The sequence below is a fragment of the Tachypleus tridentatus genome, chromosome 7, assembly GCF_004210375.1.
Source record: "Tachypleus tridentatus isolate NWPU-2018 chromosome 7, ASM421037v1, whole genome shotgun sequence".
NCBI lineage: Eukaryota > Metazoa > Arthropoda > Merostomata > Xiphosura > Limulidae > Tachypleus > Tachypleus tridentatus.
Window position 1 is genome coordinate 17,349,313 of NC_134831.1, and position 21,266 is coordinate 17,370,578.

Below are 21,266 nucleotides of genomic sequence, written 5' to 3' on the forward strand. Positions count from 1 at the left end.
ATGAATGAGCAGTCATTTCTACGAATGTTCACACACACTGCTGATTATGTTACAGCTTAGTAAAAGGGTGAGGTTTATATGCCAATTTGATACTAAAAATAAATATTTTAAAAAATTTGTTTGAGGTTTTCTTAATACATCAACTAGTTATTTAATACTTTCTAACAACTCAGTACTTTACATGCATTGTGAGAATTTGACTTTTAATGAGAGTTAAACATTACAAAACAGTATGTAATTTTAATTTTTTTCTCACAAAAGAACAGTTTTCATATGTTACAGTGCAATGGTGCTACAGGCAATATATTTATTGTGTATAGACTTTACTCATATAAATTTCCAGAGAATTCAATAGTACAGTGCCACCAGAACTAGACTTGTTATAACTGGAAGCTATAACAAGTGTTTCTGAATACGAATACAGAAAGAACATTAAATGATGCAGGACTAATGGGCACAACATTTTCAACTCTGCATGTTCTTGTAGTAGTAAAATAACTTGTTCAGCAACAGACTCTAAAACCATACCCCAAACCAATTGGAAGCAGTGCCCTTACCTGCAAAGGTAAAGTTGTGGCACTGATAGGACCCTCTGGCCTATGTATACTTCTTCACATTTGAACATGATTGAGCCTCATAAGTTCTATGCACGTACTGAAATTAATAAATGCTTTGATGAGAAAGATGGCTACAATAAACTAGAATTACAGTGATCATATTTTGTTTCCAACCATAGTTGTTTTTTTGATTCAGTTCCACAGGATTTTGTCTTTATTTTGGTTAATTGTGGTCTTGAAAGCTGACATCCTTATATATATTGAAGAGTCTATGTTATGAAAAAGACAGGCAATGATCATAAATGAACAATAGAACAAGTTATGACAAGAGTAATATGCGACTTGGAACGTTATTTTCGTAAATTGGGATAATACTTCCGTATAAATAACCAGAAGGTGAGTTGGTTACTAACCTATGTTGTATGTAAAAAAAATATTGATAATCTTGCCATTAGATTTTAGAAAAGGCTACATTATAACATGTATAATCGAAGAAAAAAAAAAGTTAAAACTCAACAAAATGTTTATACTATGTTTGTATTCGACTGCTTTTATTGGAAAACAAGTTTCATTTATTCCACTCTTGTTTATAAATAAACGATTTTCCTGTTTGTGAATCTTATGAAGTGTAAAAGCAGTCCGACAAGACCATCATTATCAATATAGTTTTCTGGAGTTAAACATTTGTTAAATAAAAATGTACATATAAAAAGGCTGAATATGTTGTATTAAAGGAAATATGAAGTCTTGCTATACTTTTGTAGTCTACCTCATCACTACCTTACGACTGTGCGTAGTAACTTTAGCCCTGAATAAGACTATGATACATAAAAGTACAGTATTCTCCTTGTACTTCAGGTGGACTATGTAAAGCACACCAGAACTATGGTTTCCCAGCGTTTGTTACAATATAATTGCATAGTAGAATTCACAAGTTCTGCATCTGGAGACTTGATTGATATGTCGGTGTGGAATAGGATGAGTATTATATAACTTCTTGAAATATGCAGCAGTTGAACGAATACATAGCGGAAACAACTTGTCATATTTCTAGACGATTATCCTTCTTGAAAATAATGTCTGAGATACGTGGACGCAAATGTATTATAAGATACCGCACATTACTCAACACACTCGAGATGCGACTTGTTGTGGGTCTTTACGGATGACCCAAATTAAAATACACGTCACTGTAAAATCATCCCAATTCATATTTGTTGCTTAGCGCGCTATGAACATATTTAAACTATTAAAGAGAGAAAGGACATGACATCTTTGTATGAATAACCAACAGAAATTTACAAGTTGTTTGTGAATTTTAAGAAAAGTGATAGGCGAGATGGGAGGCAACTAATCAACACCGCCCACCGCCAACTATTGGCCTACTCTTTACCAACAAAGAGTGCGACTGGCTGTCACATATAACGCGTTCATGACTGAAAAGCCGAGTATGTTCGACGGCAAAAAACAAGCCATTCTAAAAAATATTTAAGAGTAAACTCATTTCAAACAACAGGATTCAAGAGGTACTTAAAGTGGCAAAAATCTGAAAGTAAAAAATGAAAAATAACATTCATCTTCATTTAGTTCAGGCTGAATGTTTTCTAAAACGTTTTAAAACGTTACAAATATTGTTTCCAAACATGGTAGCAAACAGGCACACAAGAACAACGATAAATGAATTATGAGGTATTATACGCAATTCAACGTCAGAAGGTTACTTTCTATTACTTATTCTAAGTGGAATGTCTGCGGACTCGCACCGCTAGAAACCGAGATTCGATACCTTTGGTGTGAAGAGCACAGATAACCCGTTGTGCTTAATTCCAAACAAACCAAAATATTCTCAGTGCCGGAAGTTTATTGAAGGACGAGATAGATGTGAAATGTTGCGAGTTTGAATATCCACATTTTAGACCTTCTGAGGGCCTGGCATGGCCTAGCGCGTTAAGGCGTGCACTTCGTAATCTGAGGGTTGCGGGTTCGCGCCCGAGTCGCGTCAAAACATGCTCGCCCTCCCAGCCGTGGGGGCGTTATAATGTGACGGTCAATCCCACTTTTCGTTGGTAAAAAAGTAGCCCAAGAGTTGGCGGTGGGTGGTGATGACTAGCTGCCTTCCCTCTAGTCTTACACTGCTAAATTAGGGACGGCTAGCACAGATAGCCCTCGAGTAGCTTTGTGCGAAATTCCAAAACAAACAAACAAACAAAACAAAAAAGACCTTCTGAAATTATTTAATTTCAAACGTAATTTGTTTATTTTTCTTTAACAAGTAAGACTAGTAGATGGTGTATACATCCAATGTAATGTGGGTCCTACTTCCAAAATGACGTTCACATTTATATTTCCCTTCATAGACTGTAGTGTATCCTGGTGGTTATTTTAATTTATGCAAAATCTTTCTTTAAATGTAGTTTGGGGCCGTTTTTATAATTAAAATAATTATCAGAAGATTAGGACTTGTTTTCAACGCGCTTTCCATTTGATGTTAATATTTGCTTGACCGTTCAATGTAGCAATTTTCTCTACATATATACATATACAAACGTGTAGAGCTGTACGTGTTACGAACATACAAAACTGTTACAGATAATCTGATACTTATCTTCGAATTTTGGTAATTAACGTAAGGGCTTTTAGCAGTGTTATGTGAGAGACAAATTCTTGTTTTTGTTAAGTTACAGAACGGACCATCTGTGCCGAGTCCACCACCGGTATGGAAATCCAGATTTTGAGAAGCCTTCAGATTCACTGCTGGGCCACTAGTAGACAAAAGATGATTCTGAAATACTATTTTTGCACGCTTCCGATTTTCAATTCGCAATGGATAATCTAAAAGAACTGTTGAAGAAATATCTGTAATTAATATAATTTTTACCATACATTCTAACTATTTTGATTAATTTAAAGAACGTTATATTTATCAACTGTTGTGTTTCATAATCTGAAAAAACTATAAACAGATCAAAATTACGTAAATAAAACTTCACCACGTACACCTGCTATCTAGATTAAGCCTTTTTATATTTGAATTATTATTTAAGCTATTCCATAAATTAAATTTATTACTTCTTCAAACGCTCATTCACTAGAAAATAAAAATACTATTGGTCATATCAGCAAATATTTATTACGCAATTATCATATGTAAAAATTTGTATGTACGAAATATACTAAAATGGAAAATTTTGGATCAGTAATTAATTACTGAGGAGTTAAGTTATTTACTGAAAAGTTGTATTTGTAAGTATTTAAAGTTCGTTGTATCAAAAATGACAACAAAACAAACAAAAAGTCATTTTATAATACGTATTGATAAATATATGGAGGATGTAGACGTCGCTACCCTTATTTGTACGGCATATGACAACGTTCTCAAATGCATTGTCATTGTGAATCAGTCTGTTGTTTCGTGAAGTATTCGATTGTAATTTAATTGTTTGGGGGAAAACGGAATTAAACAACAACTGAAAAACAAAGTGACAGAAGTATGCTGAAACCAAAAGCTTTAACCCAGGTATTAAGTCAAGCAAACACAGGCGGAGTACAGTGTTCTCTGTAAGTGGAATATTTCAAAAATAACGCATATAACTAAATTTGAAACGAAAGGCAGTCTTGTTTTTTTAAAAATCAGATTAGGAAATACAACATTTTAAGTTAGTTCTAAAATTTACACAAAACTACTAATATAAAAATGCAAAATAATCTCGGGATGTTGATATGTATATTTGAAAAACATTTTAAACATAAAGCAAAATATTTATTGTATCTATGTTACAGTATTTTTAGTTTATAAACCCCACAGAAAAATTAAAACAGGTTATTTTCTGCAAGGTGCATAAACATTATGAATACATCGTTTGGATATCTAAAATCAGTGAAAAATCTAAGTCCTAGCTGGCCTGATTAACTCCCTAATAGCACACTGGATATAGCAGATTTTTGTGTGAAATTTATTCTCGCTGTCAGTCATAAATTTAGAATTGTCATAAAATATGTACTACTAGAAACCACTGGATGGTATAGAAAGGACCAAATTTACAGAAGTGTTTACTAATCATGTAAGACTTAGTTTGTTGTATTTCAGCATTTGTAGTGCATAACTGGAAGGATTTAGAAATTTTGGCAATAAAGTTAGAAACAAAAAACATTTACTCTTCACAACACTAGCTGTGATGATGCTTCCGTGGAGAAATGTGGCTAGTATAAAAAAAACTATCTGAAGAGTAAGTCATTTTCTTTTCTAACTTTATTGCTAACAGTACTTGAATAACATTGAAAACAAAGTAAATGTTTATCAAATTATTCATAGTGAGAATCCTTGCCTTATCATTAACTTTTTATCAGGTAAGCTACCTTCATTGATCAGAACTAAATATTGACCCAGTAGCTAATATCTAATTTAGGATACTATCCTAACTGGAAGAATGAAATTTCATAAAACAAATTTATTGTTCATTAATTAGTTTACTAATATAACTTGTGGCATTTAATTAATAGAAGTATTAGACTATTCCAACCAAAGTGGTTTATTATTGAAAGATACACAAAAGCTTCCTACGTGTTTCAGCCATCATCAGTATAGATAAAACAACACGAGTGTGTATTGCGTTTACAAATATTGGTTCCTATAACACATGGTACATATCAATTTTAAATCATTATTCTATTTAAGTGAAACAATACTAGTAAATAAGTATATATTCTACACATAAGGTAAAATAAGACACTAAATAAGATGAAAGAGTCATGTTAGAAATAAGTAAATGCAAACATTTTTCTCTGAGCTGAAATGAAGGTTTATTCCATCAGTTATAAAACCTGCATCAAGATTAACACTGTATAGATGGCTACATGTTTGCAGAAAAACAGTTACTGGTGGTGTTTGATTTGAATAAAATGTTAATTCAACATCAAGGCCTGGCATGGCCAGGTTGTTACAGTGCTTGAGTTGTAATCTGGGGGTCAGAAGTTCAAATCCTTGTCACAAACATACTTGTTCTTTCAATCATGGTCTGTTGTAAAGTGATGGTCAGTCCCACCATTCTTTAGTAAAGAAGTAGCCTAGGAGTTGATGGTGAATGATGATGACTAGCTGCCTTCCCTCTGGTCTTACATTACTAAATTAGGGACAGCTATTGCAGATAGCTCTTGTGTAGCTTTGCACTAAATTCAACAAAAACAACTTAGTATTGTTAGGTATCACCTGTTGTAGGAAGTAGTCTGCTTAAATGTAGTATATCTGCTGTTGTATTATTCATGTACACACTAGCAATGGCTTGAACAAATGTGATTGGAACATGTCCCCAGGTATCTTTAATTTTGTATAATGAATAATTTTGGTTTAAATAGTATATTACATTTATTAATAATGCATTACATATGTATGGTCTTTTGAGCTGTCTTTACCATATAATGGTTTACCAGTAAATGAAGGTTGTTTTATTCTGTTTATTTCCTTTGATGAGGGTTACCAATTATGGGTGGAATTACCAGAAACTAGAATGTTCAATGACAGGTGGCGAGTCAAATGCTGGATTTGGTTTCATTTCGTTGTTTGTATTTTAAAAACAGCTTATGTGCTGAATAATTCCCAAGAATAAATGAATAGCATCATTGCTACGTATTCTTCATATGCTATTTAGCTTCACTGGTCTAATAACATTAGAGTGGAAGTGAAAAATGGATAACAATGAGTCAGCCATTATATTTGTCATATCTAGTGGTGATTTATACCAGTGTTCAAACAAACAAACATAATACATGTAATATACACTACCACTACATAAAGCCTAGTCTTGTTATTCCAATTTATTGTTACCACAGGATACTGATGAATGGTGGTATTATCTAAAACCAGTGTAATATGGTGGCAAATTGTTAATGGTAGATGGGTTGCATATACATTTGTAACATTCTAATACATTGATGTATCAGTTGGTTATCCTGGCTGTTAGCAATGTTTTTAGTTATAGAAAATAACTGGCCTTTTTACAAGTTACTTAAGAGTTCCTAAATAATTTCACATTTAAGAAAAATACCCAATAGTGTTAGCCTCCAGTATCTATAAGAGCTGTAAAATAACTTCTATAGAATTAAATATCTAAAACTACATGTATTGCTTAAATGCAACAAAGGTTTTCTGTAGAACTGAAACAATTTAACACATTTTACATAGTTTGAAAGCAGGTTGTTCACTGATCATTAAACAACAAATACAGCTTTCCTAGAATAAGTAAATATGAAGTCAGATCTGTAAACTTAAATGTCACTCAGAAATAGTTTAAGGAAAAGATCATCATGGACAATAAGACAATTATAACTAGTCTCTTGTTAGAATACGTTTCTTAGAAGGACACCAATACTATATTTCACAGGCCCTTGAAGTTCTAAAAGGGCTTTTACTAAATCACAGAAATTCTGTATTAAAGTCAATTGAGGTTTTTTATTGAAACAATCCCTGAAAACATTAAAATTTTGTTTTGCATGATGGAAAAAAAGAGAGGGAGTTTACTGTATTAAAAGGCACAAGTACTTAATTTTTTTTAAATCAATAGTAATATTTTACAAGGTGTTTTTAAAATGTATCAGCTATTTCTAAGTTGTTTGAAGGTTTGAATGAGAAAACTTTTCAATGATATTTCATGACATTAATTAAGCTTGTGCTGTTGGTTATTGAACTAGATGTGGATGATATATATCCGAGTGTTTGGTCTTTTAGAGCAGTTTACATTAAGATAATATGGATGCAGTAGATTCAAAGGAGGGCTCACTAAATATTTAAGTAACCAGGGCTAGAACAAGGTTTTTTGTTTTGTTTTTAAATGTACCGTATAGAACATTGATTTCTCTTAAATGTTATACTTAAGACATAAAATAGATAAGGACTGTTATGTTTAAAAAGTTGTATGTACAAAGATAAGATATTTTTATCTAAATTAATGAGTCTTCAGAAGCAAAATTTAAGATACAGTGTAGTTTTCCTTATAGTTTATTCTTATTTGTTTTAAATGTATCAGATTGTTGAATCAGGAAGGAGCATTACTGGCATACTCTGGTTATGGAGACAAAGATGCCCGTGTGACTGCAGCCATTGCAAGCAACATTTGGTTAGCTTACGAGAAAAATGGCCGGGCTGCATTCAACGAGGACCAATTAAAATTTATAGCCATAGAATGCGAGGTAAAGTCACATTTAACTAAGTCCACTATATTTTAGAAAATTCACATAATACTCAATAAGTCTTTTAAAATATGAATCATTTTAATGCAGCTCTTATTAGCTAACTAAAACTTGAAATGCACAGTTATTAGGGTATCTGGGATATATGAGGATGAAGTAAGATTTCTGAAATTGTTTATTCATTGATGAAAAACAAAGAATTGTTCTGATTGAGGTGTTTAAGAGTACTGGTTACATGTTATTAGCACTTCATCTTATGTACTTATTTAATGGCAAAAATAAAGTTCATCAGTCTTTAGGTTAGACAGTTATGTATCTGACAGGGTATTGGGCCTTATGGATGCAGTAAGTTCAGGGGATGGGTCAATAAACATTTAAGGAAGAGGTCTAGCTTTAAATTTTTGATGCCTTCTAAAATGTTATATTTAAAACATACAATGGATAAATTATTCCTTTGCTCAGGCTCCTTGGTGGCAGAGTAGTATGTTTGCAGATTTGCAGTGCTGGAAACCGTATTTCAGTACCCATGGTGGGTAGAGCTTAGACAGCCAATTGTTTAGCTTTATGCTTAACTTTAAACAAACAAACCTTCATCTAACTCCTGCCTTTTGTGTTAAACTGTGCAAGAACAAAAGTTTTTATAGCAACTCTGATAACAATTAACAAAATTGTTGTAAAAGATGTTATACACAAATATGAAACATTTTTCTGTGCTGAATTAATGCATTTTCAAAAGTAATGCATTGAAAAACACTGAAGTTTCATTTATAACTATTAGTTTAAAAAAAAACCAACTAAATTTAAAAATGTAATCTCCGTTTTAACCTGTATTTCTCAATACAGGTGTGTGCTTTCATAGATGTGTGTACAGAACATGAACATACCCTGGTTGAAAGTAGAGAACAATCAGAACTTGTAATGATAGTATGAAGAGGCAAAGCTGTTATCATCATATAATGGGGCAATTGTTTGCTTCAGGTAACCTTTTACACAAATCCAGCATTGGACAAACAAATATCTGTAAACTGAAATATCCTTAACTTTTGTTAATGAACATTGGTTGTAGATTTACATTTTAATATCGAGCATGGCTTTCAATAGTAGCAGCAGCCAGGCAATAGTTTTGATTATGTTCCAAATTTTCCTTGCACACTCCTCTTATGAGAATAATGCATTTCATGGGCTCTTACTATATGGGTAGCCTTATGAAGTCTGCTTATAACTGTATACACATTGACAATATTCTGTTGTGGCTGAACGTTGCATTTACTCTCTGAACCTGCATCAGCAATCTAGAATTGAATTCTGTGCTCATGTTGCAGACATTACTCTGTTTTGTGTAGGTGTCTGAGCACTGAATAACTACACCATTTATTTATAAACTGTATATTCTGTTATTGACACTTGTAGCCAGTTTGATATAGCACTTTTTGATTGGCTAGATTTCATTTATCTGGCTCTCCACATGAATAAAGCATCTATACAAGTCTTCTCTGAAGTCAAGCTGTAGTCAGTTAAAAAAATTTGGGATGCTTAAGTTTGTTTTTAGTTACTTCCAAGTAACAATTAAGACAGTGTTACGAGGCAACTATAATGACGAATGGAGAGAGATGATTGATGTTTATTTATAACAGCAATTTTGTCTTATTTTTGTTACGATGTTACAATTCTCAGTTATTCCTTTTTGTCTTGGCCAGTGTAACTTCAATACAGATTTGATTATAGTTAAGAATAAAATTCAGAAACCATATCTTACATTCAAGAGGAATTGTGTGTATATTCTTTTAATGTTGATTTTCACAAAATATACCATGTCATGTTCCTAAACTTTAATAACATAGCTGAAAACAATTAAAGTTTCAGAAAACTTATGCATCAGTTTTTTTTGTAAACAAGCAACTATAATATTTTACCTATACAATATCTGTTTTGCTGTTTCCTTTTTCACTATTGAAACTGAGTAAATTCACATTGATTGTATTTTTCATTACAGAAAATTCAATATACATTCTTTAATCTGTGAAAGTCGCATTTGAACTACGAAAACAATTTTATTATGGAAACAAACTTGGATACAATATAAGCAATAAAAACAAAATCCTATAATAAAATTAATTTTAAAATCAAACATTCTTCAGAAATACAAGGCATTTGGTTTCTTGGAACTGTATATTGAAATGTCAGTTGCAGAGACTAGCAATATTTATATTTCATGTCCAAGTTGTTTTGTAATGATAAAGAAAATATAAACATTGAATGCAATTATGTTATCCCTATATGTTAATCCTTTATAAAAACAATTTGGAAGCATTGAATGAAACCTTTTCCCACAATATTGATACACATTATATGTTTAACATTCCAACACTGCATTATGCTTTAAACAACTGTATTAAAGTGCAGTTTTATTTAAGCCTTGAATTTTGAACTTTTGCAGGAAGGAAGAGTTATTGTAACTGAAGTAGCTAGCTTGTTGTTATGTCTTCAAGCCAAGGAAGATGTTGGTATAGGAATGTTGAAAGCCAAAGCAAAAGCTTTAGCAGATTATTTAGAAGGTCCTCTTACACAGGTGGCTACATCATGAAAGAAAAAAAAATGAGGATAGCGTACTGGAAATAGTTAATACATACACGTATTATGTGATATTAATAACATCTGTGTGGAAAAAAAGGTAGATTTGTGTAAAACACAATGATGTGAAACATACATATTTTTTCTTTTTTGTGGGACTTAAGTTTAACTTACTATTAAGTTTATTCAAGGAAGTAGCAAGACTTGATTTTAATTTAATATAAGATGATTATTTCTTTCATTTGTATTTGATTTACATTTCATTTTCATGGTATTTGTTTGTGCTTTCTGCTAACATACTTCATACATTGTAAAATAACAAGTATTAGATATATGATAGATGTATTATCATAAATATTTACCTTCTGGTTTAAAAGTTGCCTAAAATTTTTTAAAGTGTTTATTTCCAACATCAAAAAGTAAAACTATAAGCGAGATTTATGAAATATTAGAGAAAGTACTATGAATAAAATGTAATTGTGACCATTTTTGCACACTGGTACATAGCTAAGCATATCTAGTCATCAACACAATGGTAAAAATGTGTTATGAAGTTGTACAGAGATAATTTTTATGTAAATGTTTGAAATGCGTCACAAGTCTAGCAAAGCAATGATTTTTTTTAATCATTTATTTAAAAAACCTTTTTATATTAAATTAATATCATGCTAATTTTCATTGTGAAAAATATAATGACTCATTGAGCTACAAGCTTTAATGTACTACTGAAGTAGTAACTGCTATGTTTAGTTAAAGTTAGTTGGTTTTAAAACAAGTCCACACAATTAAGTAGTTGTTTCCGTTTTTGATATCCTTCACCCTGTAAATAAAAAAAAAAAAAAAACCCTACAACTTTTTTAAATCAAACATTTAACATGAAATTATGTTTATGTAGGTTTTATTGTATCCACTTTATCCATTTTTTAATAGTCTGTTTAGCTACAATTAGCCTAAATGTTGTGATAAATAATCTTTTGATGATGTTAGTTTTATCCTTCAGTGATATAATATCTTGATTATGTACTAGTGTGTGTTATTGTACTTAGTTTTTTTTTTTTTTGCACAAAATAACTCGTCTTTGATTATAGTGTGATATACTTTTTTATTTCAAACAAAATCATTTAGATACATCCATGGATACTTGGGGTAAGTGCACAAATGTTTGTTGTAGTGATTAAAATTGATACAGAAGGAATGAGGTAGAATCTACTGATCCAGTAAATTATTCATATAGAATATAACATACAAGTGAGGTATAGAATTTTTATGAATAGTTTGCTATTCAAGGTGCTGCAATACTTCAAGAAGTGACCTTTGACTCTTAATGACAACTTAATTTCTAAAGTTAACACTTATCACTGTGGCAGCATTGAAAGACAGTAATTTGACAGCCTCTCATTTGACGTTCCCTTTAATTTCAACTTTTTGGTACACAGTAACTTAAGGCATTCTTGTAAAACAACTTTATTAATAGTACATCCATTCATTTACAAAATCCAATATATAATGATCTGTTTCAAACTGGCTGAAGTATTCTAAGTAATAAAATTTGCCTTGCATTTGTATAAAGGTGAAAAGGTTGGTTCTATGCTTGAGTTTTAGATTTTAAGAGCTGCATTTGAAATCACTTTGATACTACATAATATTTTACACACTTTAAACTGTGTTATAAGAGTTGATGTTATACATTAACCCTTTAAGGAGCAGTGGCATATAACTTTACTTGATTATAGGTAGCAAATTATAAGCCATGAAAAGGAAAAACCAACAGAAAAGCATGGGGGAAATAAGTTTTCCCCCCCTCCATATATTAATAGAAAAAAACCCCAACAAAAAACAGCCAGAACAACAGAGTAGGCCTAAGGATTTTTGAGACTTTACTTATGATTGTGGTAAACCATTGTTTCTTGTTTATGGCTAGAAAAGTGACCATAGTTCAGCCTGGGAAGTCCTTAACTCTTTGGAAGTCGAACAGTTTTTCATACATTTAGATTACTCTTGGCTTAATATTGATATATCAACAGTAACTAATATTGTAAACTATTAAAATTTAGTCACTTTCGTTTTAAATTGCCTTATATTTCACTAGACGATTATTTCGAGTTGGAATCTAAGCGCTTATGCTAATTGCAGGTTAACATGGTTTTCTTATGAAGAAAAGTATCGTGTTAGTAGTGTTAGTGTACTAGATTTTGGATATAATATAATAATGTTGAAGTGTCTATTGACGAACACAGTTTCAAAAACAATTATTTGATTTTATTGGTAAAAAGTCCATCGATTTGTTTACTTGTTTGTTATTAAGGACGAAGCTGCACCCGGGGTTATCTGTACTCTACCAACCACGGTTATTGAAACCCAGTTTCTAGCAGCGCGAGTTGGCAGACATTCCGTTGTGCCACTGGGAGGAGGAGGAGGGCTTGTAATAAAAACAGTTTCAATCCCCCCTCCCTCACACACGTTGAATGTCCTTAACATGGTACTGTTGACTTCGGAAAAACAATTACCTTGGAATATTATTTCAAATTACCATATTAGGCCCACAGATGACGCTCTCAAGGCTAGGCCAATCCAAAAAGAGAGAGAGAGAGAGTCAGATCGTCCATTTTATATCTAGCGTTGAGTTGCGATTTTGTTTAAAAGGGGAAACATTTTAATACAGAAGTCCGTGAACTAGGCGCTGATCAATGGGGGTACTCCTAAACATATACACATGATGGAAGAGGGCACAATGGAGTAAGAGGACTAGAAATTATTAAAACTTAAACAGAAAATAATTGTTTGGACAGTTTTATAAACGGCAGTGGGAATTTAAGTTTTCATTAAAGTAGAGGGGTGAATGCCAAATTTTTTGTTTATTGACAACAGTATTGATTTGGGGGGGGGGACGTGAACGTGATGTCAGAAATAAAACAGGCAACCAATAATATAAAAAAAATCAATTTAATTTTATAGTTAAATATACATCACTGGATGATATGAAGACTAAATTATTTAGGTATGTTATTAATAACAGACTAATCGCAATCGTAACGATTATTTTAATATAATCGTTACTTGATGTCCAGCAATAAGAAAACTTAATATTTAGATATTAATATCTATGTAGCTTATTCAACAAATGTCAAATTTGTAACCTAATTTTTCTTAAAACTCGACAGCATTTTTTTTTAATTAATGAGAGAGTTAATTAAGTAGTTTATTATTAAAACCACGGTAATCGAAAATATGATTGGGTTCCCTCTGTGTTGAGCATGTTATTGAAAATCCAGTTTTGAGGAAGGTGTGCATATATTTTGAAACCTTAGAAGAAGTCTAAATGAAATTCCAGAAATAAATATTGTACTTGGTTATTAGTAATCGGACACTTTCACAGTAAATAATCGTTTCGTAAACGTTTGTTGAAATGGATTAGTGTAAAGTTCTTCCACATTCACTTAGAAATGCGTAGTACAAAGTCTATTCTTTTTCTTAATATTAATGCCGAAAAAATGTTTGTTAGGATTTTGTTTTAATCGTTCAATGAAGATTTTAACAGTTCCTAATTTGCACAAAGATGCGACTTAAAGTGAAATTAAGTCGCAATGTTTTTTAAAACTAGGCGACTTTGGGAATCTTGCACATTATAGGAAAAAGTTTAGTGTTTAATAAAAACTTGTTTGTAAGCCCAAACAATTACTTTTAGACATGTTCATTACACAGAACGTCATCAAAACGAAAATTATTGCGTTTAAAATTAAATTAGAATATAGAGTTTATGACATTCATTTCTCTATAGAGGTAACGGTTAGTTGTGGGCAAGTAATTGATCGTGACGAATAGGGGAAGCAGTTCTAAAGAATAATTGATGTTTTTATTCGAGAATATTTTACTTCAAATTAATACTTATTTAATAAAATGATGGTATGCAGGTTACAGGTCCGTATTAAGACTATATAAACTGTATAAATCGCCATAAAATGACTAATTATTTACACCTTGAAATTAACGTATGAGAATTAATCAATTATAAAGCAATAGTTCATACAATAGTTTTCGGTGGAAGGGTAATAGCCAAACAATAACTCAATAGCCAAATAAGTATTCGCGAACATTGAGTCAATAATCAATTTTTTACTAGTAATGGCCAAACAATGAAATACGAACCATTAACTTTTGTATTTTTGGAAAGAGTAATAATCAAACGATGGCACACGAACAAAAAGTCAATTTTCTGTACTTTTGGATGGGATAATAACCGGATAGTTTTGCTTTCTCAAAGGGAAGTAGAGAACATATTGAAGTAGAAGCAACCTCTTACAGTGATGAAATATAATGTTTTTAGATATTTGTTTATTTGATAGTTCAAAGCTCACTAGAATATTTTATTTAACAGTTTTAACAAGTGCGCGTAAAAAAGGCGTAACACATTACGTGATTAAGAAAAGAAAAACAAATGTTTTCCGTTCCCACTCGGTAGTGGAATAGTTGTGTTAAGGCCTCGAGCAGCATTAATGTAAATGGATATTGACGGCAGACTTCTGTTAGGTCCGCGAGTACAAGCTTAATATAAAGCAGCTGCAAGCATCACTAATGGATTATTTGACTAATAGCCTCAAACTTTTAGTTAAAATAAGAGTTGTATTTAAAACCAAAAAATATTCATTTGATATTTATATTATGCGCAGACGCCTATTGTTTATATTTACGCAGTCTTTGCTACGTATTTATACAACATATCCTCAAGTACGTTAAGTCCTGACGATATGAGTAAAGAAGTATCGTACATATCAGTTACAAATATTGCGTCAAAATAACTAACAACTGAGCAAAGAAAGATGTAAAGTTATATTACTATTATAGATAAGAAAAAGTGTTGATGTAAGCTAAAAAACGGGTTAATCATTTTAAAATGTTAATATTCATTTAATTAGATTCTTTTAACGCACATAACTTCTTAGATCGCAGATATCTATAAACTTGAATTCCGTTAAACTAGTTTCACTGATGTTAACAGATAATACACAGTGTAAGCTTAGTTTACATTTCTATTTAGTCTTTTTTTCAATAGCTGGTACACTCAGCTGCAGCTCTGTCACAATCTGTTGAATTCATAAAAAATACAAAACACTAACAAATAAAAACTGATAGAATCTTCATTCGTAATGGGTTTCCGTTGATCTTTCTTTTTAGCTCTGGTATCCAAACTGTCAAGTATCATTGCGTAGAGGATACATAGAAAAACAACCATAAATGCAGAATCCAGTGTGAAATCACGTGTATGGTTTCAAGTGTTGTTTTTTTTAAATTATATCTAACTTTGTTTCAGTAATAAAGAGAACTAATCACCGTTTTAAACCTCTGAAGAAGTAATATCAGACGTCCTAACCTTTAAGTTGCTTCAAGTTTGTGGTGGTTTGAAAGAATAGATTGTTGCTTCGAAAATGAAGAGTTTGAATACCGCTTTTAAAAAAATGCATGTTAAATGTCGAAACCAGTATTCGTCACTTGCGTCGACTGCTTCTTTTATGGATAATTATATAGATTACGCTGCTAAAATGTATATAAAATGTTATCTTAGAGGAACGGGATGAGTTTCCAATGATTTCCATCATAATCGAGTCTTGTTGGAGAGTGATGGGTTCTGGCGATTATTGGATTATCTGCCTTCTCTTTAGTATTACACTTAAATTATGGAAGGCTAGCGCAGATAGCCCTCGTGTAGCTTTGCGCGAAATTCAAAACAAACTAAAACAGTTTTGTGGTTTATCTTTGTAAAAGACGGATTACAGTAAAGTAGATGAAATATGTTGGGGATGTATTGGCTTTAAACCAACGTTTTACTGTAACATAAAACAATCACATATGAGAAAAATAAGATATTTACACAGCGTCCATTACTAATTTAAAATAAGTTAGTTTTGTAAACCATCCACAATTCAAAAATATATTCGGCACACCAACTGTAAAATAATGTTTCTATAACGTGCTTTTTCAGTTTAGTTTATCCAATGGTTCGTGCTCATATGCATATCAGAAAGCTTGTTTATGCTAATAAATGTCAAAAATACAATGGTTTTATTTTAACAAAATTCGCTAGTGACGGTTTATTAATTTTACAGAAATCCATTTGAAATGCTGAATTCCCCGTTAACATTTCACAAAAAGCACGCATGGTGAATTTCTTGCATGTTACACGTATTCACAAAGAATAGCTTCAACACCAAAGATTTTGTTTTTAATACGAAAACTACAATTAGCAATACCTCCTCTCATGAATCTCATATAGGGATCTTGGTTTATCGCTTTATTTAATATTCCAGATTATTTTATGAAACATTAAATCAGGGTAAATAAAGCACATTGGTTTGGATATGATTTGACACTCAACGTAATACTTATAACTAGAAGGTCGAGCTTACTCTTAAGATATTTATTTCAGTTTCCTTATTCTGTTTGAACCTATAGTTTTGTTGATAATTTGAAATAAAAAACACAAGTTATTTGCATTATCTACAATCCTAGTGCTAGGCTTTCGTCTTTGGAAAATTTAGAATGACTGTTTAATAAAAATACGGATCTTATATCAGTTACTCCCATGAATTATAGTTATTTAGATTAAAGTCTAGGGATTTTTAAAACTTAAGGCCGTATGAATATGTGAAACTTATTATAAAGCTAAGTGAAATATTACTAAAAATATGGAGTTGTTTACTACCGAGTTTCGATATTTAACAGCAAACACATAAGGCAACAAAAATTATACGAAAATATCTGGTGGTATTCCCACTCCCCCCCAAATAGTAAAATTTCGATTATAATGTAGAACTTCAACTTTAAGGAGATAGTTCACAGAGAAGTAAAAACTGGCCAAGTACTTGATATACAAAATTTAATATACTTGTATGACTAGGAACATGCTGTATAATATATTGTGTTTTTGTTTTATATAGCTAAGCACACAGTTACGCAATGGGTTCTCCATGCTTTGCCAATTATGGGTATCGAAACAATTGTTAGCGTTATAAAAGCTAGTCTTACTGATGAAAGAAAATTAAAATCATTACAATGCATTAATTCATCAGTGGTTATCGGTCAAAATCCCAAAAGCATCTCATGAGGTTCGGCCAGCTTAGGTTTTAAATCTACACAGTAACTCAGCACTGCAAAAATAACTCATGATAGATATATAAAGAAATAAAATGGAAAATAAAAATTCACTTTTCAGTACTGTTAATGAAATTAAGATAAAATAAAAAATAAAAATCAGACACTAAACACTTATTTGCTCCAGGCAGTATTAAAGACTATTAAAGTATTAAACGTACCAGTATGAAAAGTAATGTTATTATCAAACAGTTTCTTTGATTAGCTTTTAAAAAGGAGATCTTAAGCTGTATTAACAGTGACCGTTGAAAGCTAATATGTTCATCACTAAAGAAAAATTTCACCACAAGCAATGATAAGTGGTCATCAAGTTTGTAAAATATAACGGATGTTATGCTAGGCCTACTGGAACGATTATTTCAGTAGTGGTCAGTATTTGATAACCTCCAGCTGCACTATATATAGAACACTACAAGTGTTATATGGCAACTGAAAACCAAACTCAAATTCCCTTATCTTAAATGCAAACAAGAAATCACAGCTTGAGTTGTCTAGAGAATGCAAACTGTGGACCATCAATGATTGAAAGCATGCAACGTATTTCTTCCGAATCGCGTTTCACTTTACTTTGTTGTTTGTGAACGCAGCAGAATAAAAATGAGAACAAATCACAAGAAGCACGTGACACTAAGTTGCTAGAGATGGCGTAATAATACGATAAACATTCCCCCAGCAAAGGATATGCGAATTATTTTAGAAGGTTTGTTGTCGTTGTTTGTTAATCAAAGTTAGTCAAAAGACTAACTGTGCTCTGCCCACTACGGGTATCTAAACCCGATTTCTAGTGATAGAAGTTCATAACCCTATCACTGCGCCACTAGAGGGGGTATTTACTTATTAATTCTACACTGCAACAAAATACGCGTTTAAAATTCATTGAAAGACATGATAAAATGCCACATAGAACATAACTATTTCGTCCCTTTCCTGGTGGATTCAGAGGTAACTTCACAGAATTTCAAAGCTAAAATCTGGGGTTCGATTCCCCAGTGGACAGAGAACATACAGCCCATTGTTTGGCTTCACATTAAAAATAACCAAAAAACAAAAACACAGTTAACCAATTTAAACAAAGTTATAAATAAATGAAATATTTTTTGTATGAATATATATGTTGAAATACTTTAAACAGAGATTCTGAAGATGGCAATCAAACGCCATAAAATTATTCTACAACTAGGGAGCATTTTAAAAGTGAAACACACCCGAGTTTTCGACCGCTTTTCAATGATGCTTTCTATCCCAGTGGACATAAGGCTTTGAAGGTAATAATGCAAGACCACATTGCATTCGCATTATGCAGAACTGGTTGAAAGATTTTGAAAGTGATTTCAGTCTTTCTTTCACCGACATTTGCGAGTTGGTTGTAGGCTGTATTCCCATACGAGTTACAATGTACAAAAACCCATTCCACCATCTTCTGATGGCATATTCAACACGACGTCTAAACTATTATAACGAAAAAAGCTTAATTTGATAGTAGGTGAGGACCGTAACAGAAAAGCAATCTAGATTAACAAAATCAGATAAAACTAAAATAGCGATAGTTTAGATGTCAAATACTCCAGTACAATCTCATCGTTTCAATGTTACTTTAATATGCAATAAAGACAAACAAAAGTTATGGTAAGAAAAAAATTAGTTATTACGTACTTTGTTACTGTTCTTTAATTTTAAAGAACTGGTTGTTCAGATATTTCTTTGAAATTGGAATAGCGTTTATCATGCTTTATTTCAGTTTAGAAAGAGACTGGTGAATGTGGTGTTAGTTCAGGGTAAAATGGACGACACTTAATTCGTCGACAATATTACTAGTCGACAAACAACATAGCGACAACCCATTTGCCGACAGACTCGTTGACACCAATATTTCGAATATATCGGTAGCATAACACACACACACACACACACACACACATTATATATACGAAATTTAACGAGTTTTATTTTATTACTCGGTTCGTTTTCAGAGTATAAATTCAACATTTCGCAAACTTGTTTCGTCTTTATCAAATTGTTTGTTTTTTGAATTTCGCGCAAAGATACACGAGGACTATCTGCGCTAGCCATCCCTAGTTTAGTAGTGCAAGATTAGAGGGAAGGCAGTTCTTTACGTTCTTTTATTTATGTCGAGTTTTTAGTTTCTCCAATGTATGTTTCGTTACAGGAACACAATTTCCAAGATGACGTTTTTGAGATTCTCTTTGGTAGTTCGCCGTTTTTTAAAAAAGTAGAATGGACCTTAAAGTATTGTAGGATTTCCACCGGACTTCTACGTTGAATTTCTTGGTAATGCATTTGAGTTTTTCACCGAACTGTTGTAGGTATGGTAGATAAACGATGGTAGTGGTGGCGACTTTGATTTTTTTTTTCCTGTCGCGGTCTTCAAGGAAATTTTGACGAAGGAGAAGGTGTAAAAATTCTGTTACAAACTCTACGACAGGCTCTTCATCGACGTCTGTCATGAAATGTTTACATTTCTTGGTGTAAAACTGCTATAAGGTTTATAACAATGTCATGAAGAGGCAGAAAACAACCTAGATTTCAGTTATCTGACTAGTTTTACTTTAATGATTTTAACACTATAAAAACTATCTTATTTGGTGCATTGTATTCTAATGATAATTTGCATCTTACAATAACCGAAAACTTAATTTGAAGTATTTGGTTAGTTAGTAATAGAGAATTGTTTGTTAAAATAAAGTGTCTAAAGAATAAACGTATAAGTCCAAATATTTTGGGTTTGTTTGTAGCCAAATGTATCAGTTATTACACAGAAACCTACGTAATAAACTTATAGAAAGACTAAGGCGAGAAATTGATTTTTTAATATTGTGTAAAAAAGTGACATTTTTCTCCAGAATTCAAATGTGGTTACAAGGTTGTTTCACATAACGAGATAAACAGGTCTTTTACATACCACACAGTTGGAAGTGAGAGACGTTTAGCGATATTCAACCCTACAAAAGACAGCTATTATACTATGTATGCCCCGTTTTTATATGATTTTAAAATATTTTACAATACGCTTATATGTCATCTTAATATTCTCTCGTGTGAGGGATGGTCGTTCGAATTTGAAAATTGAAGCATTACACTAAAATCACAAATTGAAAAGTATTTGAAGTCCATGTAAAAACCGATTCAAGTACAAAGTCTTGATTAAATTCCAAGATAAAAAATTCGTCTTTAACTTAAATTATCCGATTTTGTACAATGAGCGTATGTATCTCGACAAAAACAAACCTACAAAGTAACGAACAAAATGGTTACATTTCACGTTATTCAGAAACAAAAACACATGCGACTAGAAATTCCTCACACGTCAATATTCGGCGACTCACGTTTTATAACAAGTCTTCAAAGTATCTCTTAATATTACTTATTTCCATTTTCATGGATCACGTAGCTTAATCATGTTTGATTTTGATTTTCCTCGATTTTTATTTTATGCAAAATCCTTCGAAAATTGCCACAATAATACTTGTGGCAGAAAGTGGTAGACGGTAACACCTGCATACTAAAATCATACTGGGCGATTTTTTTTAATCTAACAAATCTTCACTACAAAGTTCGACGAAGTAGTTTTATGTATCTTGTGCTGAGGTTCCGAACTTGACATCTTTATTTCACTGACAACGTTTGAAATATTCACCCAGCGAACGTTAAGCATAAAATCTCGTCATCTCATTTGATATAACTACTGTAGAGTTCATTGTGAAAAAATGAGCTCGTTTAAAACTATTGACTACGATTCTAATAATTCGAGGGAGTTAAGGTTCACACATTGCGAAAGTTTTGAAACTACAT

At 31.9% G+C, this 21,266-nt stretch overlaps 1 protein-coding gene and 1 long non-coding RNA gene across 3 annotated transcripts in view; one reads left to right on the forward strand and one right to left on the reverse strand.

Moving 5' to 3' along the window:
• Positions 1 to 2,787: 2,787 nt before the first annotated feature.
• Positions 2,788 to 21,266, reverse strand: part of LOC143255215 (uncharacterized) — a 31,971-nt gene continuing 13,492 nt past the window's right edge. The window contains exon 2 of one of the 2 annotated variants that reach the window (XR_013030470.1): positions 2,788 to 3,398. This is a non-coding gene — a long non-coding RNA (uncharacterized LOC143255215). Of the gene's footprint in view, positions 3,399 to 9,770; positions 10,313 to 21,266 lie in introns of those variants that run through there. The other variant, XR_013030469.1, reaches the window with a different exon arrangement.
• On the forward strand, positions 3,735 to 20,265 carry Lamtor2 (Late endosomal/lysosomal adaptor, MAPK and MTOR activator 2). Its single transcript, XM_076510512.1, has 3 exons — positions 3,735 to 4,115; positions 7,577 to 7,739; positions 10,177 to 20,265. The coding sequence occupies exons 1-3, from the start codon at positions 4,048 to 4,050 to the stop codon at positions 10,321 to 10,323; spliced, it is 378 nt and encodes a 125-aa protein (XP_076366627.1). The 5' UTR covers positions 3,735 to 4,047; the 3' UTR covers positions 10,324 to 20,265.